This window comes from Astatotilapia calliptera, chromosome 4 (assembly GCF_900246225.1).
Source record: "Astatotilapia calliptera chromosome 4, fAstCal1.2, whole genome shotgun sequence".
Classification (NCBI taxonomy): Eukaryota; Metazoa; Chordata; class Actinopteri; order Cichliformes; family Cichlidae; genus Astatotilapia; species Astatotilapia calliptera.
Window position 1 is genome coordinate 31,668,685 of NC_039305.1, and position 26,129 is coordinate 31,694,813.

The following is a 26,129-nucleotide window of genomic DNA, read 5'->3' on the forward strand; positions in this document are numbered from 1 at the left end:
GCTAAGGCTGCTTAAGTACAGATTTAGTAGTTTGTTTACATTTACTGCTAATTGTGCCGATATATAAAAGCATGTGTGACTCCAGCCCATTTAAAGCAGTAGACATGCTCCTCGAAACAACTGCCGTTTATTTCACCTCTGTGACTTTTCTCTCCTCTGTTCTTCACTCAGTTAGTTTGTGCAGACAGATGTCTTTGGTGCTTTTTAAAAAACTCTCCCTCACCACATCCTGCTGGCCATGCTCAGCTGACTAGTGCAGAATAACTAATGGCCACAATATGTTACGCAAATAATATTGAGATTAGCATCTTCCTCCTGTGCTGCTCTCGTGCAGCGTTTGCTTCTTTGGTAAAACTACATGATACTCACCACATCGTAGTGGCCGTGCTGTGCTGACAAGTGGAGAGGAATTTGTCCTTCGTCTGATTGGCCGTTGACAGACGAACCCGACTTCAGCAGCATCTTCATGGGCTCTGCCTTCCCCTGCCAGGCTGCGTAGTGCAGCGGCCGCATACCTGCAGACCCACAGCGCGTAAACACAGGACGTGTCCATCGCACGCTCAGCTGCAGTACATCATCATGTGTTTCTTTACCTTTCTGGTCTCTGATGTCGACAGCAGCCTGTGACTCCAGCAGCAGAGAGATGAGCTCCAGGTTCCCATTAAGGGCAGCATGATGCAGCGGAGAAAACCTGTAGCACACACACACACACACAGGTCACTGATAAATGGCGAGGCTTGGCGTGACAAATAGATTTAATAGCAGCTGATTAGGCTACAGCTGTATCTGCTGCAGAGCTACAAACTCCAGCGCAGCAGCAGAGATAAGATGGTGGGATACAGTCACAGGAGGAGAAGTATTTCATCAAGGAAAGGACGCGGTGACTGTGCACAAGGATAAAAAGCAAGCAGATGAGACCGATACGTCAGCCTTGATGTATCAGCCCAAGAGAGCGTCTGAGGAGGAGACGACAGGCAAACGTAAATGAAAGCAGGGATAAAACAGCCTGTTTCTGAGCCTTCCTAACATGCACACCTTCTATCTGACTCAGATCTGCTGTGACATGTGTGTCCTCGCTCCTCTGCCTGATTTGCTCCTGGCTGTCAAACACTGTCACAGTCGAGCTCGAGGAGCGTCTGCAGTTACCGTGACAAATCGTGAAGCCGAGGTAGCGAGCGTGTCTCCTGTTAAAATGCAGCCACATGAAATTTCAAACACACACACAAATATAATAAATAATATTTAACTTTTATTGGACTGGACTAAAAAGGTCATGAGAAAAAAAGATCCAAAGAAAAGTGACCTGAACGGAGCCGTTCGTTAACCTGTGCTTAAGCATGTTTTACACCGCGGGTGTTAAACATGTCTGACACCACCGTGTTGGTGACCAGGAATCTGGCAGGAAGTGACCGATCAGAGCATGCACACAGAAAGCTGAGAAATCTGCACATTATCTGATTGACTCATACGTATATAAATACATACAGCGTTGTGCACAAGACACAAGGAGATATTTTGAATGCCTCCTTATTTTGTGCTTACTTCAAATGTTTAGTACATTTAGTAACCTTGATTTGTTAAATCATCAGTGGGCGGTGTTTTACCAGTGGCTGAGTTCACAGGTTTTCTGACGTGCGATGAACCACTTGCTATTTCCTCAAAAGACTGAACTGATTGAACTATACCTGGCAGCTGAAATCATACATGTTTTGGACACGGAGGGATTGTTTCTTCACATTCATCCGACAGCTTCAGCTAACTTCGTGAAAGATTCAAAGTATTTTAAGCAGGAATTTACGAGAAGCACCTGTGAAGAGGTTGTGATTCGAGTTTGATTGGTTCATGCTGAGGAGCATTTCTACTGCGGGACCCACCACACACACTCTGGCCTCCAGCTGGTTGTATTTTGGTTGTATTCCTATAGAACAGGAGGGTTGCTGAGTGCAAATGTAATAATTAAATGTGAATCTCTGTTAAATATGAACCATTTATCACAGTTATTTGCCCGTTTGACCCATTTAATCGTAGACTGATTGCAGAATGACGCAACGTTTACAGCAACTTTTTTCCCCATTTTTTAAATTGAATTCGAGAGGTAATTTATAAACAGTTGGTCTGTGTGACCATTCACATTAACACATCATGTGATCCCAAAATTAATTTGAATGGTTTAATATTTGCCAATAATCCATCTGCACAGCAAAGCCACTCGTGTAGCTTCAATGTTAGCTTCTAGCACTTGCATAGCACTTTATTCAGCTGACGTGTAGCAACTTGTGCACGTCCACATCTCCCTTCAGTTGCAACGTATGCGCACTTACATGTGAATAAAAAGGGCTGAGAGAGACTCCAATAACAATATAAAGCATTTCCAGATTCCAGAGTTTTACCTCCAGTTGGCGCTTCACTGACTGGTAATTATGTAACAGACTACATCCTCTCATTTGTTTTAAAGATGCTCTTTTTCTATTAAAATGTGTCTGTTTTTTTCTGTTCAGGAGAAAAGTAAAAGCAGCGTTCTCTGCCTGATAACACAAATCAATGGGTCCTCATGTTTTCAGCTCTCCCGGCTCTATGGGGTGTCCTTGACCTCAGTCTGGATAAATGATGCAATATATCACCATTAAAAAGGCCAAATAACAATACACACAAGGTGCACCTGTGAAATCATTAACAAAACAAAAAGAAAACAAAGGAACATTTTCTGTCTACAGGTTTGTGCACACGTCTGTCACTCTTACATCTTCCTCCACAAGAACTCGTCTCGTAGTTGGAGATTTGTTTGTGGGTGTATCGCATTTAATGATGTCGCAGAAAGAAATCATAAATGTAAATGCAAATTATGAGGTTGAAGCTGGGGACTAAAGGAAAGCAGCACCACTGAAATAACACAAAAACCAAAGTGACGACAGTCGTCTGTAGACAGAACAAAGGACAGGAAACAGGAAACAAAACTGACCTCTAGCAGATCATTACATGAAGGAACCTTTTAAAAACAAAAAACAAGCGCGTCCATGTTCACAGGTGTACACACGGGTGATCACACCCACAAACTACACCCTTTTTGGCTCCTACCTCAAAGCACACTGTGTTCTGTTGATCTTATGTGCTGCACAATAATGTTTAATATTTAGTATTTACTGTCATATTCCCATATATCATTGTGATGTTGTTTATTCTATTACTCTTGTTCTCTTCTGCTTGTTTTCTTTTTTCTTTCTCAGCAGGTGATCCAGGTGATTGATATATGCATTTTTTTTTCTCTGCCCGTTCTGTTGGTTTTTGTCTTTTGCCCTTCTTCCCCGTCCCTCTTCCCAGCTGTTTCTCTTTCCCTCTTTCTTTCTCCCCTTCTTTCCCCCAGTCAAGTCTGTCCCGTATTCAGTAAGTGAAAATAAAATGAACAATAAAAGGTGAATCAAATGGACCATTACGGCAAGGCTGGGATGGTCAATTTGGTAAAGTAAATCCATTGGGCATCTTTCTTTGCCTTTAGACAACAATTCTGATGCAAAAGAGCCAAACGGGACAGGCCAAAAAAAACAACAAAAAAACAACAACAAAAAAAGGAAACAAAACTGGAAATTCACATCTTTTTAAAGACAAGCTTTCTGGATGTGGCCGTGTGAGGCGTGTGCATCGACAACAAGCTGTGTCATCATCCTCTGCATCTCCGCAGCGACTCGTCTTCTTCCATTCGTGTTTAACTGCAGGGTTAAAAAAGGATAGTCTTACATAATGCTGCAATAGGCTGAGCCGGAAGGAAATGTGTGTGTCTGTGTGTGTGTGGGTCTCAAGACTGTGTCAGTGGGGTGTATGTTTAGGGGGAGGGAAGCCCTTGGTTTTGGCAAGTACTCTAGTAAAACCTTCCATGAAATATTCATACACTTCTCCTGTTATTCTTCCTCATTTAAACCAAACCCTCGTCTGTCTCACTCTCAGCAGCTGATACGACGTCTCTCTGCAGCCTCATCCTTCCTCTCCAGGGTGTTCCTCGCTGCCTCATCTCTTTGAACTCTTTTTCTCCACTGTTTCCATCTTTTGCTTCCAGTTCCTGAGCCCCAAAGTCCTCCAGCAACGACTGTGCACCCAGTTATGCTACACTCTTCATACTATGGAGGCACCTGTCTGTCTTTGAGTAGTGATGGTGTGCTTATAGACATGGAAACAAAGGGAGATATTTGGAAATACCAAACACGTTCCAAACATTTCAATTTATTCTGCATTCTCTGATATGTTATCTTAGATTAGCACAAAGTCGTACTTCTCTCTCTTTTGAAAGGTTTTTGCGGTTTTGAGATCCTGATGCTCCGTCTGTAAATGTGTAAAGACAAAGGTTGTCCAAAAAATCGATGTAACGACACTGCAACGCTGAATAAAGTTCTGTGTGTGGTCTGGCTCCAAACATGCTTTCCAAATACAACACTGACATTTTGTAATGTGTTTGCAGCTCTGTATTTACCACACGGCTAAATCCTGCTGGAGTGTCCCTTTAAAACACTAGCAGCTAAAGACAAATACAACACAAGCCACAACCCGCTCTCAAAGACAACACTGCACGCTGTTCTTGAATCCATATCCTACATCCATGTCAGACACCAGGGAGGCCACTTTAATATCTCGGGTTTTCACCTGCTGCCTGTTTGTTTATTTTCCTCCTATGAGCCTCACGAACGCATCTCTTTCCCTCCTTCTCTTCATTTTTATGCCTTTACTCCAAATCAGCTTTATAACTCCTCTGCCCTGTAAGCACACACAGTCTGTTCATGCAGTTTTGCTGCGAGCCTCGTACCGGCCCTTTTCACCTGTCGCGCGCACACACACACACACACACACACACACACACACACACACACACACACAGTAAAGCCACATGGGTTGACCCATTTTCAGTAATGAGACATTTCTTATGCCTGTCAAGCTTTCCCGAGAAGCACGCCGCTCCAACAATCACACACTGGACTGAGGAGAGAGAAGAAAGGAAGGACGCCAGTCTGTCTCGTCACTCGTCTCTCCCGTCTGCTGGCGCGCAGTTCAGACAAGCTGCGTCTATGACAAACCGCATGTAAACCTGTTAATGTGTGTGCGTGTGTTGTTGCCAGCTCCTGGCTCACATATCACGCCGTCCTGTGTCTCTGTTGTCTACTAATCAATGTCTGTCACGTTGCCTGTACAGAAAGTGTGGGTCCTTTCGTTTCTCCTACTTTTTTCAGGCCATTAAACGCACCGCGCACACCCTTCTGTACATAATACCGGCTTTGTTTATTTATGCTTTTTATTCTTTTAGTTTAGTTATTTATTGCATTTATTGTTTGTGTGTTGTCCTCAAAGTAAGAATGTCATTGCTCAGCACATACACAGATAGTGATCCCTCTCAATAGAAGAATGTGCTGTTTTAATACTCTGATTACTTCATTTTCAGCTCCTGAAGATTCACAAATAATCTAAAACCACCAGCAGCTACAATAACGAGCCACTGGGCAACGAGCTGCTTCTATAACAGCTCCTCTGCCTGCTGTGGGCAATGAAATCGTTGTCGTTGTCATAATTACAAGGACTGAGAAGAATTTCCAGTGGACCTGTGCTGTTGTGGGCCCACTGTGGGCTATTAATATTGCAGCAGGCTTAGCTGACAGATGACAGTCACACACACACACTGGTTAGGTCACAACCCAGTTAAAAGTAGGGGAGAAAAACGTGTGGCTGCTTCCCAATGTGGTACAGTTCACCATGGACCTGACCTGAAAAGAGCTGCTATTCTCTAAATAACCAGTCCTGTACAAATAAACTCTGTTTGCTCGTGTGCTTAGTTTATGTGTACATGTCCAAACAAGCTCGACATGTTAAACCTTTAGTTTTACTAACTCTCACTGTAGGTTACCTCCTGAAACACACACACACACACACACACACACACACACACACACACACACACACACACACACACACACACACACACACTATTCATTTAATTGCCTTCGAGCCTACCTTTTTATGTACAGAGAAATTATTAGCTCTTGTCGGTCATGGTCCAGGCTGGCTGCTACTTCGTGGGGAATGTTTTTCCATTCCTGCCTCTAAATCCAGGTGTTTCCCTCCTTAGGCGGAGTTCCTTTTTCCTGCTCTTGCTCATCTTACCTGCAGGTCATCATCATCATCATCATCATCATCATCATCATCATCATCATCACCATCGGAGCCAGTATTTAAGGACCAGCTCGAGCCGCCATTCTTCACCTGACCGTCTACCTGTGTCTTCTGTGATCCACGGCCCAGCTTCTCCACCGGACACTCACCTGGCCGCTCGCTCTAGATATCCTGCAAACCCACCCAACCCAATTCTCCTCTTTTACCAGTGAAACCACTCCCTGTGACACTGAGTGCATGTGATTACCTGTTAACCACGTCTCAGATGTTTAACCTGACTTTGACAACAAAGGTGAAAATGAAATAAAGGAGGAGCTTGCCTAACATGTTGGTTACAGTTGCTCCAAGACAGTAACAGTAACAGATTAAACTAATTAAATAATACATATATACCAGTTTACAAATTTAAGAAACAGCACTAATATATACAGATCACTCAGTTATAAATATCAAGAGTATTACACAAGTTAAATCAATATGATTGACATTTAATTCTAACCTGTGAAACGTTGTCATTTGTTAACCGCGTTGTATGAAGCTTTAAATATGCCAAAGATAAGAGTTTGACAAGTATAAAATAGTATTTTTGCACCAAAGGTGCCACCTCTGCCTGCCAGTGGTGCATACTGCGCTCGTCCTTCCATATAAAATTATTTAACCTCTTTTTGGTTAAATCATTTGTATTGATTTGACTTGACTTGTTCTAGTTCCAGCTCCAAGTAAATAAAGCCAATTCATCGTAGCGTTTTTAGGCCTTATATCTTTAAGTAGCATGTTCAGTGTGTTTATTTCCAGAAAAGCCTCCGTCCTCTGTGATACTTTCCAACAGCAAACCTCTACGCGTGCACAAACACACCCACTACAGTGAATACATAATGGCAGCTCTTCTGTAATGTCCTCTCATGTCTCAGTGGACATCTCCTTGTCAGGCTTTATAAAGAGGAATCTTCATCCTCGGTAAGTGGTTTGTTGTTGTCAGGTCGCTTGTGTCAATCGTACACATGTGAAAAGCCTTTGCTCTAATTTCTCATTTCCTCCGTTTTCAAAATATCTAAAAATAACCAAACTAGTGACGAGCATCACAGTGCAACACCAGCCTCCATTTTCACTCTGGAAACGTTGTTTTGTACACATGCACTGACGATGAAAGTTGCCAGCTATGACACGAGCTTCTTCTTTCTTCTTTTGCAGTTCATTAGGAGTCTTCGAGCCGCTGCCAAGAGGAGCAAATGAATCTAAAGTGAATCAGTTTATGCAGACTCATTACGTGCAATATTTATCCTGACCCATACATTTCTCTCAGAAACAATATTCATGAGTTATTTGCGCCTCATACCAGCCGTGTTAGCATCACCCGTACTCATTACTGTGAGAGGAATTAGGGGGCAAACAGGCAATAACAGTAAACACACTAATTAGATTAAACTGTTTAGTTTCACTCAGAGTGGGAACGCTGCTCTGCAAGGATTGCTCTTCATCTTTATCTTTGCAGAGGCCACTGTGTTTCGCACGCTTCGCAGTCTTTTTTAGCTCAGTTTAAATCATCCTCACCAGCTGAAGCTGGCATGAGTCGAGCTCCAAGGAATTTGCATTTCTATCTTCTCTTGTTTCCTGCTGCATTAAGTAGACAATCATGGATGAAGTGACAGTGAGTGAGCCAGACTGACGGAAAAAAGACGGACCACCGTGGAAGGAGAAGCAAAAAACAAGCGCGCTCAGGATTCGTGGGAACTCCTGGTACAAATGCTGATATTTATACTTGCATTCTAACTTAATTAAAGTTCACTCATGCATTTACATTTTTGTCCACTTTGTCTTTTGAGCTAAACTGTTTAATTTCTTTTTCTTTTACAGTAGTACATGCTGATGAATTGTCGTGTACATCAATTAAAACAAGTACAGCGAAGTCAAAGCGATTCTGTTACAGCATCAGTCAAAAATGAGCTGGGTTATAGTTGCAATGTGCAAACGATTCCAGCCCAGAACTAATCTAGAGGAGTGGCACACAAAGGAAAAAATGCTTGGAGATCCACTGTTTAAACCGCATAGTTTTGGTATTCAGAAGTTAGTCCCTGCCTCTCTTGTGGGTGGTCTTACTTACTGGTTGGTCAGGCGTTGGAGCCATTTGGGGAAAAATGTAACCACAAGCAAAATTAGGTTGCTGTTGGAGTCCACAGATTCAGGACTCCTACTGCTCCTCTTTCCACAAGGTTAGGGCATGGTGGAAATGGTACAAGAATACAAATACCCAAGAGATCACTTAAATAAGAAGGTCGATCGGTCCACGTACTCTGGATACATGAAGGTTAATTCCCCACTCACCATGCGGACCAGTCTTTATCGTTCGAGCTCAGGTCGTCGACCAAAGGGCTGGGAGCAAGAGGGTCCTGCACCCTTCCAAGGACAACAATCTTCTGGACAGAGATCTCAGATGTCGTTCCTGGAATCAGTTGGAGCCACTTGCCAAGGTTGGGGGTCACTGCCCTGAGTGCTCAGATGTTCTCTAGCTAGTTAGCAATCACTAGTTTGTCCATATATATCTGGAAATTTCACAGGATCTTAGATCAGTCATTCTTGACCACCCTGGGGAGCGTCTCCCAGTTTGACCTCGGGACTTCCAGGCCATACTCGGCACAGATGTTCCTGTACACTATGCCGGCCACTTGGTTATGGCGTTCCATGTATGCCCTGCCTGCTGGCATCTTGCACCCTGCTGTTATGTGCTGGGTTGTCTCAGGGGCATCTTTACACAGCCTGCGCTTGCACAGACAAAACCCAGCCTCTATGGATCTTGTGCTAAGAGCTTGTTCCTGTGCTGCTGTGATTAGTGCTTCTGTGCTGTCTTTCAGTCCAGCCGCTGATATTATTTATCAATATCAGCTGCTATTCCATGCATTTCTTCCATGATGGCTCCCCTTCTTACTCCTGTCTTTCCTCTGGTTTCTGCTGCCTGAAGTATTCACGAAGCACACAATCACTTATGGCCATCTTCCTGATGTACACATGGACCTTTATTGTTTTATGTTGGATAGTGGTTGTGACACTCACCAGTCTTTGGCCTCCTTCCTTCCGCTACAGTCTCAGGATGCTGGACTTGGAATAAAACCCTCCATGCATGGTCAGGTGCTTCCTTGTCTTGATGTCATTGGTCCATCTCCTCCTTTGGCCACCCTTTCATCCCAGAGGGTATCTAACCACCAGCAGGGCATAGGTGCTAATTGTCCTGATCTTGTTCTTCCCATTCAACAGACTCTTCAGGCATTCCCTTACACCCTGTTGGCATTTGGTGGTTGCAGCTTTCCCAGCGGCCTCTTCCTGATTACCATTTGCCTGTGGGATTCCAGGATACTTAGCTATCCTCAATCTCTGCAATGTTGCTTTCTGGTAGTACAATCCTCTCAGCTCTATGAGAAGAGTGTTAATCACAGGGAGTAGGGCTCAATGTAAAAATGTAGTTTCCTGTTTTGGTTTAGGAAGCATTGTTTTATTTAAAAATGACTAAGTGGCTCTCAAATACAGTCCAGAATTATCTAGATCCATGCAAGTGTTCCACCTACTGTCATTTCCACCAAGAGTAACACGTTGGGATGCACTGAGAGATATAACCTAACTTTAGTTAGCAGTTCATGCATCTGAAAGAATGCACATCGAAGACACTCCTGCAGCAGCCTCGCTAGCTTGGCTAATTTTCTATCAATTTCTTGATTCCCATCAGGGGTCGGCTACGTTTTTTTGTGGTTCTGTTAGTAACACAAGAATTGTTGGATATGATTCACAGGCGAGGGTGCATATTAGAAAGGAGGAATAGAGAGCTAGCATGTGAATGAGGGTGAAGTGAGTCACCGGGAGAATTTAAAGTTGATTTACTGATCGTTTCATGGCCGTCGCATTCTGACGGCCCAATAACATGCACCTGCAGCCTGCATTTCCACCTCGGCACAATCCTTTACAACCCTCATTAAACCCAACTCAAACATAACTGTAACACAACAAAGAGAAGACATAGAAAGAATATCATAACGTCTCTCCTTTGTTGTTTTCTTGGAAGTGTGTTTCAGATGACGCTGTGGTTTTTTTTACCATCATTGATTGTTGTGAAGTGCAAAAAGGTGCTAGCAGGGGATTTACAGTATGCCGTTTGGGACACTCATTTGACGAATGTCTGCCTTAAAGCAATGGTTTATTTATTCATGCAGCTAATCTTTAAGGAAAATGTGCTTGTTATAAACTGAATGTATATTAATCAAGTAATTTTCATTTAACCATATTCCATTAAATTCAGCATTTTACATTGTACTCATGTAACAAACGTACAGGAGAAAATTTATTGTAATCAAACTAGTTAAAGTCAGTATTTCGTTTCACATAACCAGGCTTGAATGGAAAACTTGAGTATAAGTGATTTTTATAAGACAACTGCACAGATATATCTGATAAAAATGTTGCTTCCTTTTTATTTTTGCATGGTTTTAGTTATTTCACTGCAATGTACATGTCATTGTTGGATAGGTCCTTTGGCATGTTTATAAAGGGTGACGGGTCAAGTCAGCTTTATTTGTATAGCTCAATATGTCAGATCACAGGCTTGCCTCAAGGGGCTGCACAGCCTGAACAGTATGAAACACCCTCTGTCCTATGACTGATCCGGATGAAGAAAAATAGTTCTCTCATAATCTGTTCTGCCTAAGAAGGTCTGGAGAATTTCTTCTAGATGAGTGCCTAAATGCAGTTTGTCTTGCTCCATAGCATTCTCGACACTATCCGGTCGTTAAGTCTGACGTCACTAGCCGTGTCTGGGTCTAAACTCCGCTGCAGGTCCATATATCAAATGATCACTATGGCATTACTGAGAGTTGAAAAACAGTCTAAAGTCTTTCATCTTTAATAAAATGATCAGCGTTCTGCTCTACCAGGTGTAACAATTGAGTTTAACATCCAGGCATCCATGAAAACGGAATTTATGACATTTAACGGAGTTAGAAGTTAGCAGGAAGTTAGCTCGCTAGCTTCTATCTAAATACAATATAGCATGTCCTGACTGCGGGGTTTTGGAAACAAATTAAAACGTACAGCTCTGTTATCACTTCCAGCATAAATGAAGACAGAAAACTAAACAGCAGTGACGTTTGTAGGGTTACTGAAGTTGGGCTAGCTGGTATATAATGATGTGCTACGTGACCGCTAGCGACACAGCTATGTTAGCATAATATAAACAAGCTAACTTTATTTCCACTCGATAAAAGTTAATGTGAGTGTTCTCGGTGGTCAGGAACAAATGTAATCACATGGCAGGATGCTGTAAAAGGACCAAACTTCAGCCAGGAGAACAACTGAGATAATCCATCCACAATACGAGGTTAGTCATTCATATACTGCTGCATGGGCTGGGCTGTAGTTACATCCTAAGGTTTTAAAAACTGAGCTTAAATAAATGATTAGCGGTAATAAAAGCCGAGGGAGGTCAACAGGGATCACTGACTGTTTTAGGAGCTTTTTGAGATTAAATAGAAGAAAATACAAAACATTAAACATGTTAACAACACAAAAGCCATATTAAAGGCAGACTACTTTAGACCCGGAAGTAGAATTCGTCGCATCATCACTGAACAACCGGATGAAGCAAGAACAGTCTGAAACAGTCTGCTGAAGGGTTTAAGAAGCCTGCAAGAGCACTGAAATTGGTAGCATTTGATGCAGAATCTAAGCCCTCTGCTGTTTACAGGTTACTGCACCATAAATGTGATCCCGTATATCAGCGGTCCCCGACCTTTTTTGTGCCACAGACCGGTTTAATGTCAGACAATATTTCACGGACCGGCCTTTAAGATGTCGCAGATAAATAAAACACAAAAAAAATGATACGACCAAGACAAAAACTGTGGTATATTGTACATGTAATAATAAACACGAATCCATGGTGTAATTGTGTAACTTTATTAGCAGCGTCCTCCTGAAATGCGCCAACAACATTGAGAGTAACGTCCTCCTCTCTGCCCCTTAATACTCTCTGGTCGCTATGGTAACACGTAAATATTTATTTCAAAATAAGACACACAACTACAACACGGGATGAAAACCCTGAAAACCATAAATTTCACACCCGAGCCTCAACTCTTGCGGCCCGGTACCAAATGACTCACGGCCCGGTACCAGTCCGGGGCCTGGGGACCGCTGCTGTATATGACATCAAGGTATATAAACCGTGGTGGATTTCATATTAAACATGACCATTAAATCAAGGGATCATTGCAGGTACAAATGAGCCAAAAGCTCAGCCCACATCCCCAATACGGTCACCTCAGGCATACAACTCTGGCTGCGAGCACAGAAGCTCCACCCACTATTCAAATTAAAATAAATGTTTTGGTTGCAAGGGACAGCCAATCAGAAGAGAGATAGCTTACAGGGAATGGAACTAAAACTGCATGGTCTCTGAGGTACACCAAGACCTATTGGAAGATATAAGGGGATTATTTCGGACAACTAATCATGCAAAGCTACTCTATTACAGACAAAGATGAAGATGTATAGAGCTGGAGGTTAAAATGTAGCAACTCTGGATTCTTTTCCCTTCAACTTCAGAACAATAACCCATAATGACAAACTAAAACCATGTTTGTAGAGTTTTACAAATCATATCAGGATGCAAACAGCTACCAGACCTCTCTGTAGACCTCTGGTATTAAACTGTGGTGAGACATAGAGCATAAAATCACTTTTAAAGTTTTATGTGTTCCCAGGAGAACCCTGACTTTTGATTGAAGTGAAATTTTATCAGTTTTATCTATTTAACTTTCAATTTTTAACACATTAAGTTGTCATTACTCTAAAGCACCTTTTACACACTGACGCTAAAACATACTTAAAGATCAAACATGTAATATCAGGTCTATAAAATCAAATGAAAGAAATACCATTAAGTTTATGAAAACGATGAGAAGCATTTTTGAAACAGACTTCACTTCTGTCACATTATGCTGAGCCAGAATCCCAGATCAGCCACGGCTTCATTTCTCTTTGAAATACTCGCAGAAGAAACAGCCACAAACCAACCAAGGACGACTGAAAATAAACTGCACGATGAGTTTAGCGTTAACCTTCAGACTGCAATATGATCCATATGTGAAACACGGGGAAAAACAACAACATCATTGCACTGCATTTCCACTAGATTGCGTTAAAGTGATGTAAGTCGTCTCCACAGCCTGTTTAATGACGGCCATATCAACCCCTGACTTTTTTTTTGGCCCTCCTTTCCTCCACCTGTCTGTGTGAGCTGCCACTCACTTTGATTTCTCGCCAGTTGTAGCCTGCAGACAACAAATCACCTGATTTTTCACACTGAGAATCCCTTTTTTATGTCTCCCCAGCCTTTTGTCAAAGAAACAAAAGTCTGTCTCTCCAAATTGTTCCGTTACATAACACACCAGATTGCATGGAAGTGGGCCACAGTTCTGTTTGCAGTTTTGTTTTACCATCGTCTGGTGGATTTCAAGTGGCGGCTCCCCAATGAGAGCCAACGGGCCCGTAGCCGCGTACTGGGCGCACGCGATACTTTCAATGACAAAATGGGAGCAAAGAGGTGAAAGTGCTTAGATGTAATACCTAATATCATGCCTTTAATACTCTCACACGCATAAATAAACACGACATTCTGAGCTGAGTGGTATATGGGCTAATCCCCCAGCTTTTAATACTGTAAAGAGAGAAGTAAAAGCACTATGATAATGCTGCTTCGGGATGCTGTTAAGCAGGAGAAAGGAGGGGGGAAGCTGGCCTGGGATGGGTACAGATGGGATGGAGACATGATATATGGAAGAAGAAAAGGAGGGTAACTCACCCATCTGTATCCTGGAAGTTGACATTCACTTTCTTTGCAGACCCGAGGAGCTCTGAAAGACAAAAAGAGGGAGCATGAGTGGATTTTTGCAGCCCTCAAATATGATAGCAAAAGCCCATCAGTACCTTGTTATGAGCAATATTTAACGTTTATGATTGCAACAATATTGTGCTCTAGAGGAACGGTTCATTCATTCCTGAAGCCAGAAACAGCATTTTCCACTTTTCCCCTCACTCATTTCCACCAAACGGAAGCAAAGATCTCATTATGAGGCAAACTGCCATCACATTTCCTCACCTGCTGTTTGCATGAAAGAGTGCCATTACTTCGAGTCCAGCCCCCCATGGTGACAGCACCCTACGTGTCTGTCATTCTAAATATTTACACCATTCAGAGCATGCTCGCTCATGTGTGTGAATTTAGGTAATGTGACAAACAGTAAAAACTTCTATGATTTACTCATGAAAGTGGCCACTTTCTCATTACTTTCATATATTGTTTTAGTAAGTATACAAAACATACAAGTTTCATTTACATAATTTTTCAAGGGATCTTATATGTGTTTTTACTCTTGTATGCTTTTCATACAAGTTTCACACAAGACAGATACAAACTTTATAAGATTTATATATATCTTTTCCATATGGGTCTGCAGACATCCTTCACATGTAACTGTTTATCATGTTTCCAGAGGGTGGAGGACATGTTGGAACCACGGGACTACAGAATCTAGAGAAGCAGCATAAAAACAACGTCTTAAATGTATAAGACGTCCACGACAACCCCTCCAGTGGACCAAGATTGGACGCCCAAAAATGACATATAAAAGACGTCACTCCGAAGTCACAACGGGTAGCCAATGAGAAGAAAGATGCCTTTAAGAGAGGACGGCCTTAAAAAGCCAAAACTGCTTGTTTCAGACAGAGGATGAACTATAAAGGCTCCCAGGTCCCACTATAAAACAAATAAGGATTATTTTAAATGGTGACTCATGCAAAGCTACTCTAATAGAGTCCAAAAATAAAAATGAGAAGTTGGAAATCAGCAGAACTGGATGTTATGTTCAGCATGAGATGCAGGTTCTTGGCTTCTGACTTTTTTTACATTTCAACACAGCACATTTGAATCCACACGGTGTAGCTGCAATAAGGACTGTGCATTAAATCTGTGCAGGAGATAACCAAGCCCGACTAGGAAAAGTGTGCAGCATAGACTGGAATGTCAGATCTCTCCTGCTCATGGCATATAAAGTACAGATAATACTGAGGATATGAACTATACAGCATGAAACCAGGCTCGGTTATGAGTTATTATAATTATGTGCAGGGTTTTACTATAAAAGTACAAACTGAAGCTATGATGCTATGCTAGAAATCTTTCTATTGAAAATCGAGCGGTTTCAAATCTACACTGTTTGTCTTTGCTGCCCCAGACTGACAAAGAGAAAGCTGAAATAAAATAATAAAATCACGTTTTAATAGTTTTGCCTCCCTAATGAGCGGATCCTCATGTTGCAGAGACAATGAGGGAGTACCTTAAACTTGCATTGTTTTTAAGGGCCAGCAGGGGGCGACTCCTTGGCTGGCAAAAAGTCTTGATATGGTGTGAACTTTGTGGGCCCATTCACTGGTTTCAAGCCACACTGAACAAACCACTGAGTTCATTTTGTGTATTTTTGTCACAATCACAGTCAATCACAGGGGATAAATCAGGAAATGCTTAGAGGCTTAAAACCTGACAGTCACAAGTTGCTAGCCGAGGAACACAGTTCCTCTCAGCCGGTTAGTCCATCGCACACTCATCACATCTGGTTTCAAAACACACAACATGAGTCTTCCCAACAGGAGAATTCAAACCAACTATTGTGGCGATGGCACTGTGGAACGTCCAGATTTAGGTCAAGTTCATTGTAAACACACACAGATACACAATTACTGGCTTGAAATAACAGATGCAGATCCATGCATGCTGTGGCGGGGTGTAGCTCAGCTGCAGGGGTGCAGCACATGCAGGCACACACATGCACATCCACACGCATGCATACAAGTTTAATGCTGCACTAAATCTACAAGCACAACTGCTACTTTCAACCTCATTATTTTTCATTTTCTGCCCTTTGTTTTTATGTCTCTTATTAGCTGATGGTGCAGAACTGAGGCACAGCAAGGATGAGCTTGCACGCTCCCTTCTTTCTCTCTCACATTTTTGCTCTTTCCACAAACACACACGCACACCCCCTCTAGGGTGCAGGAAACAGGACAGTCCCTCTATTGTAGGGGAGACAGCTCCCAGCACCACTGGGAGAGGAACATTGATTTCCTAACAGGCTATTTCTGGCCACTTAAATGCAGGAATTCACTTTTTTTTTTTTAAATACAGGAGCTTTCAAAGGCACAATGTACATCCTGTGTGTGTGTGTGTGTGTGTGTGTGTGTGTGTGTGTGTGTGTGTGTGTGTGTGTGGGGACAATAAAACCTGATATATTTCCGCTAACTTACATAAATACTAAAGTATGGTGAAGTTCAAAAAGTTCAAAGAGGCCAGAGAAAACGCATAAAGCTCACTTTTTAAAATTTTCCTGATAAACACTGAACAATCACCGGCTTCTCCCCATAAAAGAACAAAGTCTTTGAGACAGACCAAAGTTATAGGAAAACGCCATCTGGATATATCTTGACGCGCGCTCAGTCATCCAGGTCAGGAAAGTTATTCTGTTCATCCGTTTTACATTTTTTTAAAACTTTAGTCCAGATGAACAGAATCAACTTTTTGGGGGCCTGCTATATACTGCTCTTTCTTATTAGCTGGACACCCGTTGCCTCAAGCTCTAGTTTCTTTATTACAGCTAGCTTGTCGATTAAGCTAACGTTAGCTCCATAAGCTGTTTAAAAACACAAAATCGGATTTCTTACTTGATGACCGAACAACAATGTGCTGAAAAAGCCAGTTGTGAGCATCTTCAGTTGTTGACATTTACATCAACTAGACTCAGGAATGTTGAGGTTACTATCTACACAAGTAGACTTAAAAAAAAATTTAATTTAAATGGTGAACAAGCCCAAGTGCTCCAAAAGAAAAGACTAGGGATGGGTATCGTTTAGGTTTTATCCGATACCGGTGCCAAATCGGTACTTTTGAAACGGTGCCGGTGCTCAAACGGTGCTCAAACTGGTGCTTAAAGAATGGAGAACACAAAATTGGTCCAAAAACCTCTCATGTTCAGCTGTTTTTTTGTAAAAAGATAACAATGTTAGCCTTTCCTGCAGCTATGGGGCATATATGGTATCACTCTTGGCTGGAAGCAGTGCTTAAACAATGGAAAAAACATAAACTTTGTCCAAAACCTCTCATGTTTAGCTGTTTTCCCACTTTTTCTTTGGTCATTTTAGCCTTTTTGGCCAGGGTGAAGGGAGTATCTGCCATCAAACAAGAAGACAGCCGCATGTAGCTATGATGATGTTTGCTAGTTCACCTTACATGCATTAATGTAATAACGTGGTTAGCCTACTCAACGTAAATTACACACGAACAACATTAAGCTACTCACTCAGAGAAGAACGGCTGCTACTGCATCATCATCCTCATCATTTCTGCTACCTGGCAGGGCTAGGGGCCAGGACTCTCCTCTTCGTGTTTTTGGGGGATGTTGCTAACTCCGGGTCCGATAACAGGCACCACACCCGCAGTAGATGTGCTCGGTGTGAGGTCTCGCAGCAAGCTATCAAATACGGTGCATTTCTGGGCTTTTAAAAAAAAACGCTATGCGTCGCCAGGTGTTTCATCGGATTTGAGGTGTTACCTCCTTTGACAGTATCACAGTATCAGCTTAAAGCACTTGTTGCTGCTGAGTTTGCATATTTTGCTGTGAAGTACAGCCAGACTTTTGACCGCTTCGCCTTGGACATTTTTAATCTGTAGCTCTGCTCTAACTGAACGTACGTACCTGGACCCGCCTACTATCCTCGGAAACGTAAAATGATTGGCTAGAAGTGTATCACAGCTCAGGGAAAAAAAGCACCGAAATAAAGCACCGAAATGTGCGCTGCTTTTCGGTCTGGTTACTACCGTTTATGTCAGAACCGGTGCCATCATGGCACCGGACACCGGTACCCATCCCTAGAAAAGACCATGCAATGCTTTTAAAGGGTAAAGGTTCACCTATGAGGTCCCATCAAACAATGAAACCCCGAATACAGGACTGGAAATGATCAGAACACATCTGCTGTCAGTTTATAGTATATTCGTGATTCTATCCATGTTTAACAAAAACAAGTAACTACAGGATTTTAAGGTACAATAGGTAACCAAATTTGCCACATTTTTCACTGGATAAAGAGGAAGACTATGAAAAGGAAACACACAAAAAGCAACTCTTGGATTTGTTACCAGGCATGTCATACGAGAATGTCATAGCTAGATGAACATGCTAGCATGCTAGGGGTTTTGGAAAGGTAACAAAAAAAGGAACCACCAAACACTTAACGCTTGTACTGCCACATGTCTACTGCTTTAACTCATGGATCACGATTTACAGGACTATTAACCAAAAATAGAAGAAATCAAAAGAGCAGTTTTTCTTCAACATGCATGCAAAAAAAGAAAAAAGAATAAATGTGTTTTTCCATTTACATCTAAACAAATTGGTTGGCCTGCCTCCTTGCTAGTATGTTGAGCATCAGCAGCAAAATTGTGAGTGAACTGAGGCCTTTTGTGTCCAGAATTTGGGCTGAAAATTTGTCATAATGAATATTGGGGGGGAAAAAGCTATCTGAAAACAACATTAAGGATCTCCAACAGCATTCAGGAAAGTGACAATGAAAAATAAGTTGGTTCAGCAGAGTCTACACTCATAGCGACACATGATGAGGCATTAATAATTCAGCATTTTTACTGTCAGACTACATAAAGGGCTACTACAGTTAGGACTACTGTTGTCAAAACAGTTCTGGGAAAGGAGGAGCAACATCCGAGCACAAAACAGAGCAGGTATCAAGGACAAACGATATGACTAAGACAAAAACTGCATGAAAGTTGTCAACCCACCTCCACCTGGAGGTGGGTTGCAAAGTGGCTTGCAGATGTGCTTGCAGCAAGGCTAAAGCTCTTTAGAGAAAAACATATACAGATTTTCCAAATGTGAAACCACATGTAAAAAACTGTCACGACTACTACTGTCCATGCCTAGTCTGCATGTGTGTGTGTATAATGTGAAGTCACCCAGCCGAAAACAGCTCAGGACTCCACATTCACTGAGCTACCGTTATATAAGATGGACCAACTCTCTGTCATACTTGGAGTGCTGAATACTGCTATTCTAACAAAGCCGCTGGCATCTTAGAGATTTGAATATAGTGATCTTTTGAGAGAGCAGTCTCACTTTCAAAAGATCACATTTGGAAACTTTGTCAGGATCTTTGGCATCACCAATATTTGTTGATTTGAAAATCCAATATATCGCTTACTGTGTTTCAGACACACGACACAAACAGATTTCTCTAATGTTTTATGTGTATCTCCTTGCTATGCTTACTGACACACATGCATTCAAACAAGCTTTATTAATAAGAGCGAACAACAAAACCATCAGTTTTCCTTCTCAGCAATAGGTGTTTCCTGTATTTTACCAACCAAGACCTGCCTGAGGGAAAGACCGGACCTGCAGTGTAAACCTACATGGAATATTAAAGAATACAGCACCACAGAAAATTGCTGCTCACCAGCTGATTCAATTCTGAGTTTATTCTAGCTTCAGAGGCAAAACTTCTCTGAAACTGCTGGAGGCTGAAAAACTGTGAACTACAATCTGTTATTGCGAAGTCAATTAAAAAGGCTCAAAAAGAGAAAAGACATAAAATACATCTAATATAAAGAAGTGGGTTTAAGAACGGCAAACTGTTTGTTTGTACTTGGACTGTTTAAGCTATTTGTAAGCTTGAGGCAAGTGCCAAAAACTGCAATTCCTGGAGTGACCACTGGAGGCCGGCTCCAAAAAATGAGTCCGTTGGCTCCCATGTTTAGATGCCCGAATTTATAGCCATACAATTACACTCATAGTCTAACACGAACAATTATTTTTGTATCTATGGAGAGTTTCCCATCTCATACCAACTGTACAGAGGGTTTCATTTAAATACTACTAGGGCACAGCTTGTTGCTCCAATAACTCAGGTTCATTGGTGTTTTTTTCTGTTTAGGGTATTTTAATATAATTATATGACAAATATCTGCCTTAATTTGTGGTACACAGCATCTACGAAGTTTTTGCTTCACTCTTATTGAGTAAAATTGTAGCATTTAATCAGTGTTTTACCTGAAACTTGAAAAACTAGCATCTTTCCATTGCACCAGATTGGTCATCGCTAAAGGTGACCTAGCATGCTGGCACTAGCCGACATTGTAGCACTCTGCCCTGTATCCACATGTACTCGTCTCTGGCTCCAAAAACCAACATGACAGGAAACAGTAATATTAGGGATTACAAACCTATGGAGTTCACATCCATCGTTTATATACACCCTATAGGATGAACCCAAAGTTAATTTAAAAGCCTTCTACCTCTGCAATCCTTCTCAGGTCCTGATGTTAACTGGGCTGCTTCCCTTTAGCAGGCTTGTGTAAAGGTGAAAGGTCAATGAGAGCTGAAAGGCACTGTGGCTCCTTTAAATTATACATGCCGGCGAGAAGGTGCATGCTCAAAAAGGTTAGATTTATTCATATGGCTAATATTAAACACAGTTGGTGCAGCTAAAAGAAGAGGCTGTTGTTCTTAGAGAGGATTATTCTCAGTCTGCTGATCCTCTGTTTTCTTGCCTGTGGCAAAAAGGGACCGATGCTATCATCATGGGAAAGGAAAGCGAACCGTGTCACTGCTTTTCTCTTTATGTGTTCACTTATGTAATATCTGTCCTGGGAAAGACTGTGCCTAGTGTAAAGATTACTTTTAGGCAATGCCATTTATTGTTCTATTACATAAAATAGTTGTTTGCTGAAGAAAAGGCAGCTTCACTAGCTCTGCTAACTAGTTGTCTTTGGCTCTTTGTTTCTTCTCTCTGCATATTTCTGTCCCCTTTGAGGATGGAGAACAGTCGTTCTGTCTCTGAGAGCAGACCTGTTGTCTTGGCCCTGATCGATCTGTCCCACTCTGACTTTTTCCTTCACCTTTTCCTCTTTCCTGCTTTCTTCTCTCACATTCTTCCCCACAGGCTCACCAATGAGAAAGGGAACAGCACTTCTCTGCTGTGTCAGTGAATCGCCTTTCCTCTCTCCATTTTTCAGCTGCAGCATGTAAATTACACTGGCAGATGTTGGAGCACGGTATGCCTTCATGCATTATGAAGGTGGACTCTTATTCTTTCTTAAACATTTACCCAGAAAAATCAAATCAGGAGCGTTTTACCGTGTCAGAGTAACTTCCCCTAACTTGTTTCAATGCTACATTTAACCCATGAAATGTCCCTTACCTGACCTTTGAACAGTTTTGTTCCTAGTATTTGCAGGCATGTGTTTATGCACAGCTTTCTAAAGGTCCCACCGCAGCATGAGCACTGGGCCATCACTGAATCTTTTCTTTTTCAGCCATTCTGTTGTTTCAGCCTCACATCTGACTCCAGAATACTTTGGTATACAGAGGACTTCATGGTCAACTCAACAGCTGGATGCCCAGGTCCTATGGCTGCATGAGAAGCTCAAATCATCACCCCTGCATCTTGACTATGCTGGGTTCAGTTTTTGCCAAAGGTGGCGCTGTGCCTCTCTACTCCAGTCTCATCTATCCAAAGGACGTCATTCTGGGAGTCTTGTGATTTGTTCAGATGCACCTTTGCAAACTTAAGTCGTGCTGCTCTGTTCTTTTTAGAGTAAAGACTTTTCTTCCAAACAAGCCATACTTGTTCAGTCTTCTAATTGTACTGTCATGACCTTTAACATTTAACATGCTAACTGAAGCCTGTAGAGCAGAGAAGTCAAACTCGTTTTACATTGTGGTCCACATACAGTCTAGTTTGATCTTAACTAAGCCGGATGGTGAGTTCCTGTGTACTTCATTCACTGTCCTGTAATTATAAAATGTTCAGTTTTTGTTCATTTAAGGGAAAGCATGTACAGTATGTGGTATTTTTTTAACTTGCTCTGAGCTGTGCGCGGGCTGACTTTGCAACAGCAATAAGTGACAGTAAGTATGTTTACCACAATGTACACAAAACCATGAAAGGTTTATGTCCTGTGAAACACCATCACTGATATTTTAAGTTAACACTGGTTTTTCTTAGTGGTACACGTGATGCATTGTTGGGCAGTGATGACGGGCTGATATATTTTTATCTCATCATGTGGAGATGGAAAGGTCCTTGCACACTTTCATGTTCGTATATTTTAGGCTCTTTCTACAAAGTTTTTTTCTGCAGACTTTTAAGTGCTATGATTGGATGTTATCTGAATGTTCCTTTGAGGTCGTGATTAACTTATCCTCTTGGATTTATATGTCCACAGGCTTTTAATCAAATTTCCTAATGCAGCTGTTCATCTTTTCGGACTGATAATGAAAGCAAGTAATTTTGTCTGTCTAGGCTTATTGCAGCCTGTGGGAAGGATATAGAGTCCTACCGATATCAGATTCTGGTACCAATATTTGTTGATTTAAAAATGCGATATTCAAATATATTAGCCATTATTTTTATTTTTTATTTTGCCTTCACTTTCTTCCTGTTAAAAGAGGGTTTTGCCTTCTCACGCTTGCCAAGTTCTTGCTCATAATGCTTGTTATTGTAGAGTCTTTACCTACAATATAAAACACCTTGAGGTAACAAACCCCGGTCATACGCCCGGGCGGTCGCCACTGACAATGTAGGAGGGCCAGGAGAGGAAGATGTCAACTCCACGGAGCATCAAGTGGTTACCTTTCTACGGTCCAAAGGTGTGGAAGTGGATTATAACAACATTGAGGCTTGCCACCCTCTACCCCGAAAAAATGACAGTGACAAACCAGCCATCATTGTGAGATTTGCAAACAGAAAACAGAAAACAGCACTGTTAAAACAAGGAAAGAAACTGAAAGGATCCGATGTCTTCATGAACGAACATCTGATAAAAAGAAATGCGGACATTGCCAGGAAAGCAAGTAACTTGAGGAAACAGGGAAAAATTCAAAATACATGGACCACCAACTGCAAAGTATTCATTAAACTCAATGGAACACCGGAACAAGCCAAAGTGTTGGTCAACAGAAATATGGAAGAGCTGGACAAATACTGAGGTCAACTTACTCTGGAGGTATGAATACACATGTGACGTGACACACAACACAACACATGGCACAGTCCAAAAGAACTTCATCTGCATCCGGCAACAATATCAACATAACTCATTGGAATTCTCTTTATGATAATCTGGAACTGAGAACATTTCGATACACAGACCATAATGTTCTAGACTTAGAAAAGGATATAGACCCGGAAAATAATTTCTTCTACAACATCAGCTGTAACTGCTGCTACTTCACTGATGAACAGTTTAAGCATACCATCAACACGGAAAATAAATTATCAATAATCCATTTTAATAGCAGAAGTCTGTATGCCAACTTCAACAATATAAAGGAATATCTAAATGAGTTGACAAATCCATTTGGAATTATTGCCATTTCTGAAACATGGATCAATGCGGAGAAAGGAATGGACTTTGGACTGGAGGGATATGAAGTGAATTTTGTAAATAGAAGGAACAAGAGTGGAGGGGGAGTAGCTGTGTATGTGGATAAAAACCTAAACTACAAGGTGGTAGAAAGTATGACAACTGTAATTGATAATTTACTAGAATGTATAACAATTGAAATGTATAAGGAAAAAGAGAAAAATGTAATAATTAGCTGTATATATAGAACACCTGGCTCTAGTATTCAAGTATTTAATGACTTCATAGAGGAAATATTCTCTAAAACAAATCAAAAAGTTATGTTTATCTGTGGTGATTTTAATATTGACCTGTTGAATCCAAAAAAGCATAAAATGAGCGACGAATTCCTAAACACTATGTACAGTTTGAGTTTACATCCTAAAATAACCACGCCCAGCAGAATTACACCACATTGTGCCACCTTACTTGACAATATTTTCACTAACAATATGGAAAACAACATTGTGAGCGGAATATTAATTAATGACATCAGTGATCACCTACCAGTTTTTGCAGTTTATGACACTAATTATAAGAAAAATCAGCATGAAGAACAACTGAGATACAGACGTGTAAGGACAGAAGAAACTATGACTGCATTTAAGAACGATCTATTAAATCAGGACTGGGACAAGGTGTACAAAGAAGCTGATATTGATATTGCATATGGCATATTTTTAAGAATATTCATGGAGTTGTACGATAAAAACTGTCCAACAATAAAATACAACAGAAAGCATAAATATTCAGATAGACCATGGATCACTAAGGGTTTACAAAATGCATGTAAAAAGAAAAATACACTCTATAGGGAATTCCTAAAACAAAGAACAAAAGAAGCTGAAAATAAATATAAAAAATACAAAAATAAGTTGACCAATATTATACGTGTATGTAGAAAGGAGTATTATAGTAAAATATTGAACAACAATAAACATAATATGAAGGGAATATGGGATGTTTTAAACGGTATCATTAAAAATAATTCTGGACAACAAAGTTATCCACAATACTTTATCGATAATGGCAATATTATGGAAAACACTGCTGATAAGGTCAACAGCTTTAATCATTATTTTGTAAATATTGGACCAAAACTGGCAGAACAAATTCCTGAGTCACTGCCATCAGTAGAATGTAGTGAAAACCTGATTGATAGGAACCCTAACTCAATGTTCCTCACATCAGTGGAGGAAAAAGAAATAATTGACATTGTACACATGTGTAAATATAAAACATCCACTGATTGTAATGATATTGACATGAAAATCGTCAAGAAGGTGATTGAAGGAATTGTAGGACCTCTAACATATATTTGCAACTTATCATTTCAGACGGGAAAAGTGCCAAACAAAATGAAAATAGCTAAAGTTGTGCCGCTGTATAAAACCGGGGATAGACGCCACTTCACAAATTACAGGCCTGTTTCTTTACTACCACAATTCTCCAAAATCCTAGAAAACCTGTTTAATAAACGATTAGACAAATTCTTAGATAAATATAAATTACTCTCTGACAGTCAATATGGATTCAGATCAAAAAGATCAACATCTCTGGCATTAATCGAATCAATTGAGGAGATTACGAATGCTATAGATCAGAAACAGTATGCAGCTGGAGTATTTCTGGATCTCAAGAAAGCATTCGACACAATCAATCATGACATATTAATTAATAAACTGGAACGGTATGGGATTAGGGGGGTTGTACTGCAATGGGTGAAAAATTATTTAAGTGACCGGAAACAATTTGTGAAGCTGGGTGTCCATTCCTCATCATGCTTGGACATTGCTTGTGGTGTTCCACAAGGCTCTGTACTGGGTCCAAAATTATTTATTATTTATATAAATGATATTTGTAAGGCATCTGATATATTAAAATTAGTATTATTTGCAGATGACACAAATATTTTTTGTTCTGGGGGGAATCTAAAGGAGCTGCTGGATACAATTACTTCAGAAATGTGCAAAATTAAAAAATGGTTTAACAGGAACAAACTATCGCTAAATCCAAGTAAAACTAAAATAATCTTATTTGGGAATTCCCTTAGAAATGCACAAGTGCAGATTCATTTAGATGGTGTGGAAATTGAAGGAGTACTTGAACATAAGTTTCTTGGTGTGATTATAGATGATAAATTAAACTGGAAGTCTCATAAATCATATACATAACAAAATTTCAAGAAGTGTCTCAATCTTGAGTAAAGTAAAACACATTCTGGACCACAAATCACTACACATTCTCTATTGTTCCCTGATTGCACCGTATTTGAATTACTGTGCAGAGGTTTGGGGCAATACTTACAAATGTTCGCTATCATCAATCTTTATATTACAAAAAAGGGCCATAAGGATAATACATTAAACTGGTTACAGAGATCATACAAATCCACTATTCTTAAAATCAAAAATTCTAAAATTCACAGATCTGGTTCATTTTCTCACAGCACAAATTATATATAAAGCAATAAATAACC

General features: G+C 40.9%; 1 protein-coding gene across 6 annotated transcripts in view; it reads right to left on the reverse strand.

Moving 5' to 3' along the window:
* The window catches only part of caskin1 (CASK interacting protein 1), a 119,662-nt gene that overhangs the window by 40,719 nt on the left and 52,814 nt on the right, over positions 1 to 26,129 (reverse strand). For all 6 annotated transcript variants that reach the window (XM_026166135.1, XM_026166141.1, XM_026166140.1 and 3 more), the window contains exons 2-4: positions 13,985 to 14,036; positions 594 to 691; positions 370 to 515 (exon numbers count right to left, since the gene is read on the reverse strand). In XM_026166135.1, coding sequence (XP_026021920.1) covers positions 370 to 515; positions 594 to 691; positions 13,985 to 14,036 — 296 coding nt within the window. The remainder of the gene's footprint in view (positions 1 to 369; positions 516 to 593; positions 692 to 13,984; positions 14,037 to 26,129) is intronic.